Below are 15,910 nucleotides of genomic sequence, written 5' to 3' on the forward strand. Positions count from 1 at the left end.
AAGCTCATATAAACTCCAGAGACTTAACAGCAAGCACGGGGTCTACATGGGTCTGCACCATGTCCTCTGCATATATTATAGCTTTCAGTTTGGTATTTTCATTGGACTCCTAAATGTCTGAATGAATGGGTCTCTGATTCCTGTGCCTTCATCCAGGACTCTTTTTCATCCCGTTACTTTGCTTTGTCCAACTTCAAGGTGGTCATTTTGTTTTATCTTATTATATTTTATTTGATAAGTAAAAAGAAATCATTTGCATTTTCACTTAATAGTATTTTATTTAAAAGTTCACCATTAAAGCACTGTAATAACCAAAACACTTAGAGGCAACAAAGGATGCCCTGAAAGAGAAAAGTTCTTGTATGGAAAGGAATAGGGGGTCCTATGTTTAATATGTGTGAAATACAGAAGGCAGGATGAGACTCAGACAATTACCAGGAGCTATCATAAAAAAAATGAAAAGAGACTTTTAAAGTGTTTCAAAACTTGACCAGAGAGTAAAGGCCATAACTCCGGACATTTCACTTTGCTTCTATTAAAAACCAGCAAGACTATCAAGAATATAAGCATCTCTGTATTCTCTGCCAAATTCCTGACATCTTCCAAAACTTCAAGCAAGTAGCCATAAAAAAAATCCAATCTCATATTGTATGTCATGGGAAGAAGAAATGATATTCCTAGATTGCTTAAATAAGTGAGAATGTTTAAAAAAGAAAAACTACACAAACGTGATGCCATTCATAAATTAAAATCATTTTTTTCTTTTTTAACAAATTTTCATGGTAATCTGCCCTGTTAGTGGCCTCTGGGTGGAGCAGACACTACTTTAAAAACAAGGGTATGTTTAGAGTACAGAGTTCAGGAGATGGGACAACAGCTTTTTCTACTTTTGATCACTATTAAATCAGCACCATTAAACGTTAAAAGTAAGTCCACAAAAAATAAGGTGTCAGTGGTTGAATTCCTTGTGAAGAACAAGTGACTTGGGGAGGACTTGGTGGTTTTGAAACAGTGACTGGCAACAATTTCGTAGTTAAAGATACAGACTATTCAGAACAGAGGAACCCGAAATAAAGTTTGGCAGCAATGTCCCTTTCCGGAGATAGGCTGAGAAGGTCCTTTGGGGGCGGTGTGGCTCATGCTGACTCAAGGCTGAGGTCACTGGATACTTGGTGCTCTAGGCTGCCTTGCCAGCGCTGTACTGCCTGTAGTGGAACAGACTCTTGGAGTCCACAGTGCGGGATTTCTGCACAGCTTCAGCAAAAAGTTTGGTCACCTGAAAGAAAACGTCAAAAATGTTAGCGACCAACAAGAGATGAAAGGGAATGCGGGATGAATCGGGAGCGAAAACACGAGGATCTGCTCCGGATTTTCAAACGGTGTGGAGAGAAAGATGTGATGTTGTTTCTTCAGAGACTTCCCCGTGTCTCAGACTCACCCACTCCCAGTAAGGATTAAAACTAACTTAGAGGGCGAAAACGGGACACAGGGATCATTAGTGAACGTCAGATGCATGGCTCCTTCTGTGATGACTCTGGTAGCTCACATACAAATGAAACTGAATGTGTTTCATAGAGACTTTTTCTGTGCTGAGGTCCAGCATGTGTATTATATCTGCTCCTTTGATCAGTAAGCTACTATTTTCATGCAGTGGCTTTCACTAGGAGACGAGGAAAAAGCACTCCCCACTTTCAGTCCACTCCATCGTAGAGTGGACTGAAGGTCCACAGGGTGGTTGGATGGATCACAAAAGAACCAGTTCTACTCCCGGCTTTTGATATCACCAATTGTTTAATCTCTAAACTTCAAGTGAGGCCACAATCTACTATACTAACACCATTGTTTTAGATTCTATTTAAAAAAAATGCTCTCTTTTCTCAGTGCTCGAGAAAGGAGAGAGGAAGAGAAAGAGAGAGGGGGGAGAGAATAATTACCAAACATGAAGGGAGACCTAGAAATAAAACCTACACAATGCCTTATATTTAAAGGAAAGAGCATACCTGGAAATTAGTGAGGAGCGCAATCCCACTGTCCACAGCTGTCCTCCGAATCACATAATTATCGTGGACAAATTTGGTGTTGTTGTTGGGGAGGTTAATCACAAGGTCAATGCTTCCGTCTCTAATCAGTCTAAAAAGAAATAAATAAAAACTTACAGTTGACAATGTCTATTTTATAATTAGTTCCAAAACTGCTAACACAAATTCTTCTCTCTGCTCTTTAAACCAATGCTATCACTGAGCCACCTGGAGGCCCTTTTCTACTTCTAAGTCGATGTTCAAGTTGCACTCACTGAGGAATTATAATTTTTTTATTGTGGTTTTGAAAGAAGTCTGGTAGAAGTCTAACAGGATGCAAAACATTGTTTTCCCTTCTACCACCAGGCTCCTCCAGCATACATCTCTCTTCCTACTTCCCACTGCCTGGCAGGAGAAAACACGAACCTACCTGGTTGTGACTTAACCTCTGTCACATTCTGTTCTTGGACTGACTAAACATACCCTAAGAGGCATTCAAATACCAAAAGCATGGAGCTATGGCTGACTTTCATCTTACAAAACTCTAAGCAAGGGACTCGGAGCATCAGCGGAAGGCTTCTAAGGTCTGTACATGATGACATTCTTAAGTTCGCTTCATAATGACTTCTTAACAACTTTTAGTAAAGAGCATACTTCATAGAATTTGATATGTTGTAGCTACTGTACAAAGTATAACATCCATGGGTAACAGAGAAGGAGCCACTGGGCCTTCATCCCGTGTAGCTTTGTAACAACAGATGCCCTGTAGGTCCTGAAGCCTCACGCAGTGTGTCTTACAAAATCAGGTGGTGATGGCCTAAGAAATGAGCATTTAGTTAAAAACATTATCAAGTGCTTACTCCAGTTTTCTCCGTGCAGCAAGTGCTCAAAAAACTGATTGATCCATTGATCCATCCTTAGTGAAATGTAGATGATTAATCAAATATATATGCAAATACATACTTTGTGTGTATATATATTTAAGATTATATAGAAAGCCCTGCATTAAGTCCTTTATCATTTACTTATTCTGTCTTGCACTTTTAACAGAAATATCTGAGAGGTGTTTTCTAACACACGTACAGATGCACACACATAGTAATTCACTTTTTATAAGAAGGAAACTGACACCCATTAATGTGTTCATTTGTAAATTTTTTAACCAGTCAAACTTTTGAAAATATTTGAAAGCAAACGAGGTGAAAGATTCTGTATTGGCTCCCACCATTTATCTTTTGTTTTTATTTTGGTTTTTTATTTCTTTTTTTTCCAACTCAGAAAACAAACTATTCAGTTCTTACTTTCTGATAGAAGAGAGGCTGGGATTCTGTCCTTCCTGAGATGGCCATGCCACCGGGGTGGCAGGGACATTGTTGGCATTGAGCCAGTCTGATGTGGCTTCTGTGGCAAAAAGCTGTATTTAAAATAGAAAACTAGGTTACTATAAAGAATGAATCTTCATTAATGAAGGAACATAAGAGTCACAACAGAAAGAAGAGAATCGTGGAAGAAGTGTGGTTCCAAAGGTAGCCACTTGAATTCAGAATCTAGGGCACAGATATCTTAATTATTTTTAAATCGTTTCAGTAAGAAAACATTTAAGAGGCTCTGTTGTAACTGCTTTTGTAAAAGAATTAGTCATAGCTTAGAAATTATTTTTATGAGGTCAACGAAGTCCATGGCCATAGGCCCAGTCTGAGCTGTGGGAGTAACTTTGTTTTACTGAAGGAGGCTGTGGGCAGAGCTATTGGCTACAAAGACTCCTTGCCTGTAACTGTAACAGCTGGAAACTATGACCTCACACAGAATCAAGAGAGGAAAAGATGCAGAAATACACTGATAAGTATACTAATAATGCTTCAACTAAAGTTTAAGATTTTAAACTAACTACTATTGAGTTTGCAGCTATTTTGCTAAACCCAATCATCTTAATTATTTTATTTTATGTAAAGCTTATTTTTTAACTTTATTGTTTGGTAGTTTCAAGTGTTTATATAACTTTAATTGTTTTCACCCCCCTTCCTCTCTCCCACTATAGCCCTCCTTCTCAACAAAATCCCTCCTATTTTCTTTTCTTCTTCTGTGCATGACCCACTGAATTCAGAGTGTCTTTGCTGCAAGGTGAGTGGAAGGTTTTTTACTCCAGACAGGACAATTTACCAGTGGCTACACCACTAAAGAAAAAGACACTTTCCCCCAACAATCATTAACTACCAATAATCCTCTGTGGAAGTTTTGAAATCAAGTTAATTAAGCCTTGCAAACTGAAAAGGTGGCTTTCTTGTTTGTGCAGTATTTCAATGTGGAAAGAAAGCTACTTTTTAAAAAAAAGTAAGAGAGTATACCTTGAAACCTTCATTGTGTAACTGCTCAGCCACACCAAGGAATCTTGGACGGAATGATTGCTAGAAAGGAATTGAACACAATTTACTTTCTACATACACATTTCTTTGTTTGGATACATTCAAGATGGTGTCCCTCCCGCCATTGCAAAAGGAAGTTCCATATGTTGCTTTTTATTTAATATAAGTTATTTATTCTCCAATGTAGATTTAAAATTCCATTTTTGTTATCTTGTTTTCTGCCTTCCACATATCTCTGAGCCCTTTCATTCACACTGAGACTTGGCCTGCTTTGATTAGATCCACACTGTTTGTTTGTGCAGAGTTTCTTTACCTGGTTAGGGAGCTGCTAAAGCTGAGATCTGAGCACCTTGTTGTTGTCTGGCTGCTTTGCTATTCCAAACAACCTGCTCTCATTGCTGAGTCCTAGTTTTGCACTGCCTTTAATAACTCACTCACTTTCCTAGAAGGTCCTGTGCTAAGAATCCCTAGAGTATTGAGTTCCTTTGCAAATTCTGGCTTTAGCATTCACTAGAAGTGTATGCTTAGAAAAGTTACAACCCTTGGCCTCCCTTCTTCACTTCTGAAAGAGACATGATGATGCTCCTATCTGCTGAGGTATCTCACTAGCTGTGTTTCTCCAGGTGATTTAGCTTTACTCTGAGGTAGTCTCCACATCCCTTCAGTGCAGCAGTAATGATACTTGTGGTATTGGGTCATTGTGATTGTCCAGTAGGTTCCTATATTAGCAATCACTACAGAGTGTTAGAACTTCACAACAGCAGTTTCAGGGCTAATAACAATTCCTAGAAAATATTGATAAGTATCACTAAGACAGTTGCTGTTTTTTCCAGCTTTCCAAAGACTAGATTCCTGTCCCTGAAACCTAGCATTTGGGGTATTCTAACATTTATTATAACACAAAACATCTTTCCCACTATACACACCTATTTCCACATGGGTTTTCCTAATGTTCCAGCTCATTTTTCTGACAGTTTCTATTAGTCTGTTGTTGTATACTTCCAAGAACCCTAGCTGGACCCTGATTTCCCTGGATCCCATAGTCATCAGGGGTTGACCCTCTCTAAATATTTCCTGTGTTTGAGAGTTTGCTTTTGCAAGGCAATATTCATGATGGCATACAGCAAAGATGAATGATCTGCCCAAAGGGGAAATTCTCTGGTTGACCTTATTATCATGACTGTCTTAGCATCTAAGCTATTTAAAATCATGTATGCTTAAAATCATATCTTTTCTTCTTTAAATGAGATCATGTTGCTGATTTTTAAGAGGATTTAACTTATGATATAATATGACTATATCTTTTCATTTCTTCTGATTGATTTAGGAATCATAGAAGTGATATTTGAAAAAGCATGCAAATGACCCTGTTTCTAGTCCCCAAACTAAGTAATGTCATCAAAAAACATATCCAGATCCTTGGACAATTTTTATAATACTCGACTCAAAAAGTCTCCTAATATTTACATGCAATGGTTCTCTGAGAACAGATCTAAATCCTAAGCAATGACTCCAAAGACTATGTTCAAATATAAAATCGTTTTAGATTCTGGCCCTCACTTTCCTGGAACTACAGTTTTATGAGAACAAAACAGTGGCAAAAAGAAAAGATGAACGTGATGGGATGAAGCCAAGCTAAGTCAGGCACAGGGGTTATTCAAGACAATCTTTCAGAACCTGAATTGCGAGCATGCCGACCATAGTAGCTTTCTGTTTCCACTCGGGACTAAACAGAAATAAATGAGTGAAAATGCCATCAGCTCATGGTTCTACATAAAACTAAAATAAAATTATAAAATATAATAGAGAAAACAGTAATTCTTACTGACCAATACTAGGACAGTTTAAAGCAGTATGCAGAACACTAGGCAGAACAGAACACTAATATGCTCAAGTGTGATCTTGCTTAGGAAGCCAGGGGCTAAATGATATGACCCATTATATTTGCTACATAGTTTAAGATTTCTCCATACATGGGATATGCAAAATGAATCTCTGCATTTTATTAAATCCCCCTCATATGGAACATTACATTTGGACTTTCTGATAAACAAAAAACAGCTTAGGTTTGCACTAAATGACATGAGAGGTCTCAGTTAATGCCTGGAAAATTGTGTATTAGTTCCGCACTTAACCAATGACTCTCACTCTCTTAAACATCCCCTTACCAAAAAGTCACTGAAGACATGGTGATAAACAGTTTCCTTTGGGTTTTTAAAATGAACTACCACAAGAAAGGTGTTCCCGAGTGTCCCAAAGCAATAACATCAGCATCATCAGGACTTACTAAAAGTAGGAAACCTAAGTCTCCACCAAATGGATTGCATCAGGTGGGTACGCCAGTCATGCGCACTTTTCAAACACTCCAGGTCCTTTTGATGTGCGCTCCGGTTTAAAATGGAAATGAATGAGGCTGGGAGGGCTATCCTTCACTCACTTTGCAGTTTGAGGTAAAGACATATTAACCTTGACCAAAGTCACAATGAAAAATGTTGAAGGAGGAATATGATAATGCAATTTTTCCCTTGCCATTTTAAAATGAAATAAGTCAGCGAGTCCTCTAAGACCTGTAGGTACCAGGCAGAATCTTATTACGGAGCTGTTTCACCGTCGTCCCCCAAGTGGAAAAGATGAATATCCAACATGACAGTATTGGCGGTTCCCAGCTAGGGAGCCACGCCGCCTTCTGGTGCAGGGTGTTGGCTTTCATAGACACATTATAAACTCCTATCAAACATGTATTGAACACTTGTGACACACAAAACAGCCTCTCTACAAAAAGAAATTACCGCTGTCAGCTTGCGTCTGAGCAACCTCAGATTTAAAAGCCGATTGAAAACACCTATGTAAGAATCTATTCCTTAGTAGAGGTGAAAAGTACAAGTTAGTTTATGCTCTTGGAAATGTTTACAAGGAAAGAATTCTTTTGAAAGTTGAATAAATATCTATTTCCTTCAGCGATCATTTTCTCACTAAGCCAACTTCCGGCTACAGAAGAGAAAGCCAAGTTAACACTAAGTGATGTCTGTGGATGCTACAGGGTTGCCGGGATTGACAACTGTGTGGTTGTTCCTAATGATGCCTCTTTGAAGATAAAAGGTTATTCATGTCACTTGGCATCGTCTTTTCAAATAAACGCTTGCTTTGTGTTTCTGAGCAATGCTGAAGCCCAGATGTCAGGCTGGTGCCTGCCACTTCACCAGCGCCGCTGAATAGCCCAATCAGAGGGGGAAATACAGAGAGTGCTCTCCATCGCCTCTAGAGTAAATCACTCATTGTTAAAGGGTGTTCTAGAAAACCTCAAAACAAGGCAGATTGCCTTCTCAGAGCAACTAAAAATACATTGTGACAGGATGGAAGGTGGTTGGAACAACTGCAGGGAAATCAAGGGTGATTCTGTTGCCTCATAACCCCACATTATGCTTCTTACATTACGAATGCCCTAGACTGTGGAAGGCTTCTTGGAAAGATGCAATGCACATGGCAGTTAAGCTGACAAAGATGCTTTGTTAAAATCTGCAGCCTTTATCCTAAGTCTTAGGTACACAAGATTGATGGTACAAATATTTCAAACTTCCTGAGTGATTTGACTCTAGCATCTGACATAAGAAGTTCAGAAAGAGATTGCAGGAGTAAAGGATTACAATGCAGAGGAGAAACACAGATTTAGCAAGAATACCACATACAGCAAGCATGTGTGTGAAACACACGCACACACACACACAAACACACACATACACACACACACTACTTTCTAAATGCAAAAAAAAAAAAAACCTGCTAGTAATAAATGCTTATTTTAAGATGCTTTCGCTTGGGACACTAAGTGAAAAAGTTCTCCAGCTCAGAGTCCCCTTGCTCTCCACTCTGAATCTCTATGATCCCTCAGTTTTCTCTAGGAACCTGTTGTGCCAGATGAGTGAGTCTAAGTGTCCTCATTAAATCATTCTAATCAGAGTATGTACTTAACTCAGAGAATATGGAGAAGAGAAAGAAAGACTGTCTCACAAATGGGATGGATGCTGGTGTCCTCCCCACTGCTCTGGGAAGGAATAACAAAGGAAATTCACAGCAATTATATGGCTCTCAGTGCTCTAGGGAGCCTGTGATAGCCTCATACTGTGTAGGACACCCTAAGATGCCAAGATGCTAACACAAATCCCTCTCTCATAACTTGATTAAATAACTTCCCAACCAGATGCTTTCAGACATACTTTCTAGCCCTGGCTTTCATTTCTATATTATTCCTCTGTAAGTCCCTTTCAGCTCTGATTATATGTTTGAAGGGTTATAATGAATCCCTCTGACCCAGTGGTAGCATGTGCTTTTTCCATGTGTATCCTGAAATACAGAACACAGATGACTATATCCACGCTGCTGTGAATGCTGGGTAGAAAGCAGAGTTTAGAGTGGATCCTTTTCTAGCTGAGAAAGAGCCCAAGACTCGAAGCCTCCAAGACCTGCCCTTCTACTAGTCCACCCCATCGTATCTTCAGAATAACTCATCAGACTAAGCACTTTTTAAAATTAGTATGAATGCAATGGAGAAACCATATAAACATCAAATGTTAGGAATGGCAGGTGTTCTTTGCCTCATACAAAATAAGTCAGAAAATTTTATTCTATTTCTAGAGGCTTACAATTCTACTGATCAATTTTTCTGAGTTACAGATATGTCAATAACTATAACTTTATTAAATAATTTTAACTATATTTAATGCTGCACTAAAAATATGTTTAAATCCATAATGATTGTCACTCATATACAAGCAGAATATTTTTGCAATGACTCATGTAACTGCTGAAAGATTGCTTTAAAAATAATGTGTTCAAAGGTAGAATTTTAATTAATAAAACCTCATCACTTTGAAAATATTGTTCCTCAATCCACAAAGTCTCCTTTTTTCCTACAAAGCAAAATTCTGTTCACTGGTGTCCAAGTCCCACAAATATTTCATAGGAGCAAATTAATTTTGCAGCACATTTCCCTGCAGCACTGGGACTAAACAAGTCACAATTTTATACACCACTGCCTTCTTAAACTGCTATTTGAAAATGTTAGCAGGGCTTTGATTAGCTGTGAAGAGGAGGGCTAAGGGCATGGTCTCCTCTGAACATCCCCAGTTCTCACATTAAACTTTAAGCTATCACTGGAAGTTGGGCCAATATTCTCCTAGTTTGGACTTAATGATACTCAGTACCCATTTGTAATGTGATGAGTCACTCATAAGATGTGATTTGTCTCTAAACTGCCATTAAGCCTCACGTCGCAAGCCATCTTCTTAGCCTTCGCTCAAATCCTCACCATCGCTCTTCTGCCACCTTCAGAACGCCAAACCCCAAGTCACTCTTTCCAGAAACTTCTCCAAAGTGACTACCTGTCCAGTCTCTGGAGTCTAATTTGCTAGTATTAAGACACCCTAATGAGGCAGCATTTATAACAATCACCCACTGGCTTGAGAATACCTGATTCTCTTCTAATTATGCTTTTATTGACTTTTGTGAAGACATGCAGGGTTTGAGCTTATTAAAGTCACAGCAGGGAAGGTGCTATATATGACCATTCGTTTTTAAAGGACATAAGAAGTGCTAATCTCAAGTTAAAATGAATGACCATTTGAGAAACATATACAGTTATTTTTCAGGAATTTAGAAGTAGAACATGTATAGACTGTTGCAATAGTTATTTCAAAGAGTTAAAGACATTTTATGTCCAAAATTTTACCCTAAGATTTATTTACACTCGAATTGTGACAATAAACCAATAGTGCTCTTTTTATTGTGGTAAAATATTAATTTATAGTCATCTCATCTTACTTTGGCCTAGAAGCATAAGAAGGGTATAAAAAGCTTGTACAAGCTCAAGCCAGAGAGAATTCCAACGGGAAGAAAGGAAATAGGCATGAGTCCCACCCCTACTTAAATAATGATTGGCAACTGTTAGCTGTGAAAGAGAGAGTTAATTTGCTTGAAGAATAAAGTCCCTGTTGGGTTGAGCACCCTCAGTGAAGGCCACATATCCAAGAGTACATCAACAGCACCAACAGTGTTATGAAAAGATACAGGACATAGAGTTGGGTGGTTAGAAAAGGGAGGATGGGTGTGGAAGGAGGGGGATAAATGATATGTTTGACATTTACATTGCAGAAAAATCTAAATAAATGAAAAAATGAGGAAACTATATAGAATAGGGGGCATCACTTTTCTAAAATAGCCCCTTCCACAACAAACAGATTTTTCATGGAGCCTTTTTTTCTGTTTTCTGTTTTACTTTGGTATTTGCTGCTGCAACAGGAGAAGGCTGTTCAGGAACAAATAGAACATACAGTGGCCATTCTCATAAGTTACAGTTTTCTAAGGCATGCAACCAACCCCCTCTCTTCTTCACTTTAACATCCAGACCTCCAACAGTGTGCTGCCTGAGAATGCGCAGTCACATACCCCACTCACCTGGATTCCAATGAGAATGCCTTTCTGAGGAATCTTAAACCCGGTAGAGAGCATTGCCTTTAGGAAGGCTGTGTGAATACCCTCACCAAAGCATGCCACCTGTTAGGATTAAATGAAAAGTACAAAGTTAAAGGAAGATAAACTAGTCAAATACACATATACCAAAAAAAAAAAAAGGAGAAAGGAACAAAAGAAAAATTGGAGAGCAACGTACTGATAAACTCTTTCCCCAGATTTTATCAGTGTTTTCCAAAGACCAAGAAAATCTGAATCGGAGAATTAAATGACTGGCCAGGACAGATGTATCTTATGTTTTTAATTAAGCATAATGAATGAATAAGCAATTCCTTCTACACCAACAATACTCAGTGGAACAACATACCCAATTACACCGCAAGTTATTTGGATACAAATCACAGCTTCTGGTGTGTAATGTGGTGAATTTCCAGATATTAATATGAGATAATGTTTAAAACACTGTAAGCATCACGTGTACCATGCAGTAGTGCATGAATTCAGGGTTGGGAGTGCTAGAAATATGACAAACTGCTGCCCCACTGCTTTAAAACCACACCGGCCACCTTAAGAGGAGGCTTCCTAAGAGATGGCAATAGTACGTGAAAATCTCAAAAGAGCTTAATCCTTTTTATCATGTTTAGAAACCAAACCAAAATATTCTGCAGCTCATCCTGGATACCCAAGCCACATGTTTAAAAAAAAAAAAAACCCGTTGAGAGGGAGAGAAGATGCCAAGCTAACAGAAATTGGTCCAGTGTATGGAGATTTCCTCTAGGGTAACTGCTGCACGCTGTAATTACAAGTCAAACAGCCACCGTAACTAGAGGACAAGTGGTGGATTCTAACAGGATGGGAGTCCGTTCTGCACATCATCATCTGGCACCCGTTCAGAGTCGCCATTATAGTAAAGAATGCTGACAGTTCACTTCGTTCTTTAAGCAAATGACTCTCTCTTGCTAGGCAAGGAAACTTCTCATGATCATAACCTTCAGCTGATCACAGTACGTGTCTGCTCTTCACTTCACAGTTGAACATTTAAATCAGTCAAGTACTGGCCAATCAACTTGGCAATGTCAATTGAAGTTAATGAGCCTCATTTCCACTGAAAGGAACCCTGCAGTCCGATCAGAAGTGCAGGTACCCAAAAAGGGTAGCAACAATTTTCTGCCTGGCCATTAAAAACAAAACAAAATGGAACAAAAAATTAAACAGTCAAATAGTTCTGTAAATATCAGGATGACATTCTCGCTTGACAGCTATAGAATAAAGCGCCCCGTAATTAGATAAAAAGTTGGGAGTTTTGCAGTCCTCCGCGCTTAAACACTGAAAAAGTCTCTCTGAGGCATAGTTGAGATTTCTAAACTGGATTTATTATTCTGATTTCAGTTAAGAAACAGAATTTAAAACATTATACTTGATGACACTAGGAAATATGACTTAAATATTAGAAGAATTCTTTCCTTTTGCAGTTTAGAAAAGAGACAACAAATACAAGCAACTTCTAAGTTGTTCATATTTTCATTGCTGTGTAAACCGGGAGTACTAGACCCAGAACACAGCTCGCCACACTGGTGACACCGTATAAGAGAAAGAGGCCTCTTCCTGATCCAGCTCTTGACCAGTTAAAAACAGAATCCTAGGATGGGGATGAGTCTGAAACTGTGGATAATAGAGCTTCCATCGTTCACAGTGAGGCTTACTTTCCGGCCAAATCAAGAGAAATTCGACCAAATCCAAAGAAAACGCAAGAGGATCAAGAACCACTTTCCAAGAGTGCAACTCTAACACCGCGGTCCTTTGTTGCCCACTGCCCGTCTCCTGGTCTCTCTTGGCTTCTCATCAAAGCTCATGCTCGTAACCAAACAACCATATAAAACCTCACATACTCATTGCAATTAAAAATTCTCCTCTTTATATTTTTGCCTAATACCAAGAGAAACAACGATGCCTCCCGGTGTGATGTTGCCACTCCAGTGTGCACTGGTGAGGATCTGAAGGTTGTAGTGAGTACGTCTGTCAAGGGCTAGGTGATTCATAAAATGTCCTGACACTGACATGTAGAGAACTTTCTAGAATCTGACAGCTCTCTATGAGAAAACACATTTCACATCTTAAAGAAACCTTCACTTGACACAGTTCCAACACAAGAGAAGAGAGCCATCCAGTGGCCAGTGCCATTATAGATCAGCCTCAAGAGGCTGAAGCTGCCTCCCAAGTGGCCTTGGGGTTTCTTCTATATTTGCAGTTCCCACTTTTCACACCCACGGCCTTTTTAATGCTGTCATTTTACATATTTCAAGTGATGACATGCAGATCTGCATCAATCACAGGAAAGTAGGGGATGAACTGTTTTTACTAAATTACATGAGAGGCTTAAAAAAACAACATGGGACATACTCAGATGTCTAGAGAAATGTATGACTGTTATTGGCAGTGTATTGGTAATATGGAAATGAATTAAGTGTATTCAATTCTCAAGTTCACATGTAAAAATGTCAATTCTGTTACAGAAAAGGGTAATTCAAACTTCCTAAACCTTTGAGATGCCCTGGGAAAAAAAACCTTGTGAAGTTTGATTTTCTCTAACCACTTACTTCTTTGCATACATGACCGCATTCTGATCGTAGAACCACAGGTTTTCAGGCAAATTTAACAACAGTATTCATGTACCATTAACCACTCACCTCTCCAGTGGAAGCCATCTCACATCTCAGGATAGGATCAGCATCCCTCAACCGGGGCCAGGAAAACATTGGAGCCTGTCAGACATAATAAGGAAGGAAAAACGTGAGATAAAGGATAATAAGAGATGAGAGGTAGACGTGGTTGGCCAATCACCTCCCGCAGGATTCATTAGGCCATGGAGAACAGAAAAAAAAAATTCTCTTTGACCCGAAACTCTGACTTGAAAAATCGCTTTAAAATTCTGTTCCAAGAATATGTTGTACTCCTGGCCCAAAAGTTGGGTTAAGTAATCACAAATGATTTCTGTAACTAGATCCCCTGTGACCAGTCTAGACCAATACTTCTAATCTGGCCTGCACGTATTCTTACTGGAGTTATTTCAAACAGCATCTACTGGGCATTAGACTCCCAAACAGAGTTGAAAGACATTTTCCCCCTGATAGGCTTTTGGAACATTCCCCTTCTTGTTCTGTTCATTTGAACTTGCAGCCAGCCACCTTGCCAGACACGGCTGTCTGTGAACTGACTTCTGAGACATTCAAGTGTTGTTGACGCCTCTTAAAAGTTTTGAAAAACATTCTGCTGGGAAACATTTTTTTCTATCTTTCTTCGTACGAACAGGAACACTTCAGGGTTTCCTTTCGAGTTATTTTATCAGCATGACTCATAAGCACCGAGTTCTTATTCTCACAGATGCTTATTCATCAGGTCTAGACGACCTTCTGTTGACACTGGCACTTCTAAGTTAGGGGAAAATGAGCTTGTGGTCATTTTATTGGGTCATCTTAGTGAGACTCTGATGTGTTCCTAGCCTCCAGCGGTCCTGTTCTGCTATCTGCTCTTTACCACCAACCACATTAGATCTCCCAAAATTGACAACTTTCTAATGTTATGTTCTTCATATTGTGATGACCACCAACCATATAATTATTTTCTTGCTACTTCAAAACTGTGGTTTTGCTACTGTTATGAATCATAATGTAAATATCTGATATGTGGGATATCTAATGTTCAATGCCTATGAAAGAATAATTTGACCCACAAAGGGATTGCAACCTATAGGTTGGGAACTACTGTTTTAAAGACTCCAAAATATGTCAATATCACATAATTGCATTGTACAATATAAATTAACTTCACTGAGTATACTTCATCTAAGAAATTCAATTGTATTTGTATATTTCATGAATGATCTTGTCTGTCCATTGAAGTAGTTCATGAGAACACTATACAGAAGCAGCTAGAGTAATCTAGCGGCTTTCTGATTAAAGTATTATTAAAATATAATTTTGATTCCATCACCCTCACAGCTCTAATACAAACTATTACTTTAATCTTACAAGTGGAAAATCTGTGCCATTGAAGAAAATACAAACTAAGAAAAAGTAGCTAGGGTGGTAAGAATTTAACCAGCCTCTCAGGGTAACCATGTTTATGAGACTTGTGAATTCCTAGAGACTTTTCGCAGTTGAGCCTTGTCTTAGACAAGATTGCCTAGTATTTTAATTTTCTAACTAAACCATCACCGTGGGTCAGCTGCAGAAACATGGGTGATAATCCACTTAAATAGCTGACTTTGAAGTCACATTATCCTTGATGGCTATCAATATTTCTGCAAAAACAAATAGTTCACATGAGGTTGCTTGCAGTACAACCTCAGTCTGTTTTGAAAGGAAGATGGTCATCAGTTCACCAGGTCCATTAAGTCACAGAAATTTCTTGGCAAACATTCCCCTTCATTTCACCTCTGTTCATAAGATGACACATATTGTAAAATGCTACCTTAATGGCAACATAGTCAGCAGGAATGATGGGTTTCTCCAGTGTAGGAAGACGTTGCTCATCAATGTTCTCCCCAATCATCACCTTGGTGGCCACATCAATGAAGTCCACCCCAAGAGTCTTGGAAACAAAGGGGAAGGATCGAGAAGCTCTCAGGTTGCACTCAATCACCTAAAGAGATAAGTCCAAAAGGGAAGAAATGATGAAAGACAGTAACAATCCTAATGTGTATTTTGTACCTTGATTTCCTTCTGTGATTAACTCACTACCCCAGCCCTATCCCCTCTATCTCCATTGCTTAGACTCTGACTAATCGGTTTCTTTGAGGATATTATCTTTGAATTTTGACTCATTTCCATTCCATTTCCTTAGGTCAGTTCCTGCATACTTCTGATACATTTCATTTAATGTAGAGTTTGGATGATGTCACACCCCAAGATGAAAAGTCCCCACTGGAATCCTGATGGCTTCATATTAAAACCTAGCTGGTGAAAACCTTCTGCCTTCTCAATATGTATCTCTTTTATGTAACACCACTGTTGTAGGAGGCTGCTTATTTGTTCGCGGCTGCTCAGCCCTGAAATAATCATTCAG

At 38.9% G+C, this 15,910-nt stretch overlaps 1 protein-coding gene across 1 annotated transcript in view; it reads right to left on the minus strand.

The window, feature by feature from the left end:
- Window positions 1–258: 258 nt before the first annotated feature.
- The window catches only part of Cps1 (carbamoyl-phosphate synthase 1), a 110,353-nt gene continuing 94,701 nt past the window's right edge, over window positions 259–15,910 (minus strand). Inside the window, exons 32-38 of the mRNA XM_050154237.1 lie at window positions 15,317–15,487; window positions 13,534–13,608; window positions 10,832–10,930; window positions 4,364–4,423; window positions 3,320–3,432; window positions 2,001–2,130; window positions 259–1,276 (exon numbers count right to left, since the gene is read on the minus strand). Of these exons, the coding sequence (XP_050010194.1) occupies window positions 1,178–1,276; window positions 2,001–2,130; window positions 3,320–3,432; window positions 4,364–4,423; window positions 10,832–10,930; window positions 13,534–13,608; window positions 15,317–15,487 (747 nt within the window). The 3' untranslated portion in view covers window positions 259–1,177. The remainder of the gene's footprint in view (window positions 1,277–2,000; window positions 2,131–3,319; window positions 3,433–4,363; window positions 4,424–10,831; window positions 10,931–13,533; window positions 13,609–15,316; window positions 15,488–15,910) is intronic.

Source organism: Alexandromys fortis, unplaced genomic scaffold (assembly GCF_014885135.2).
Source record: "Alexandromys fortis isolate MF-2015 unplaced genomic scaffold, M_Fortis_MF-2015_v1.1 scaffold_40, whole genome shotgun sequence".
Taxonomy (NCBI): Eukaryota; Metazoa; Chordata; class Mammalia; order Rodentia; family Cricetidae; genus Alexandromys; species Alexandromys fortis.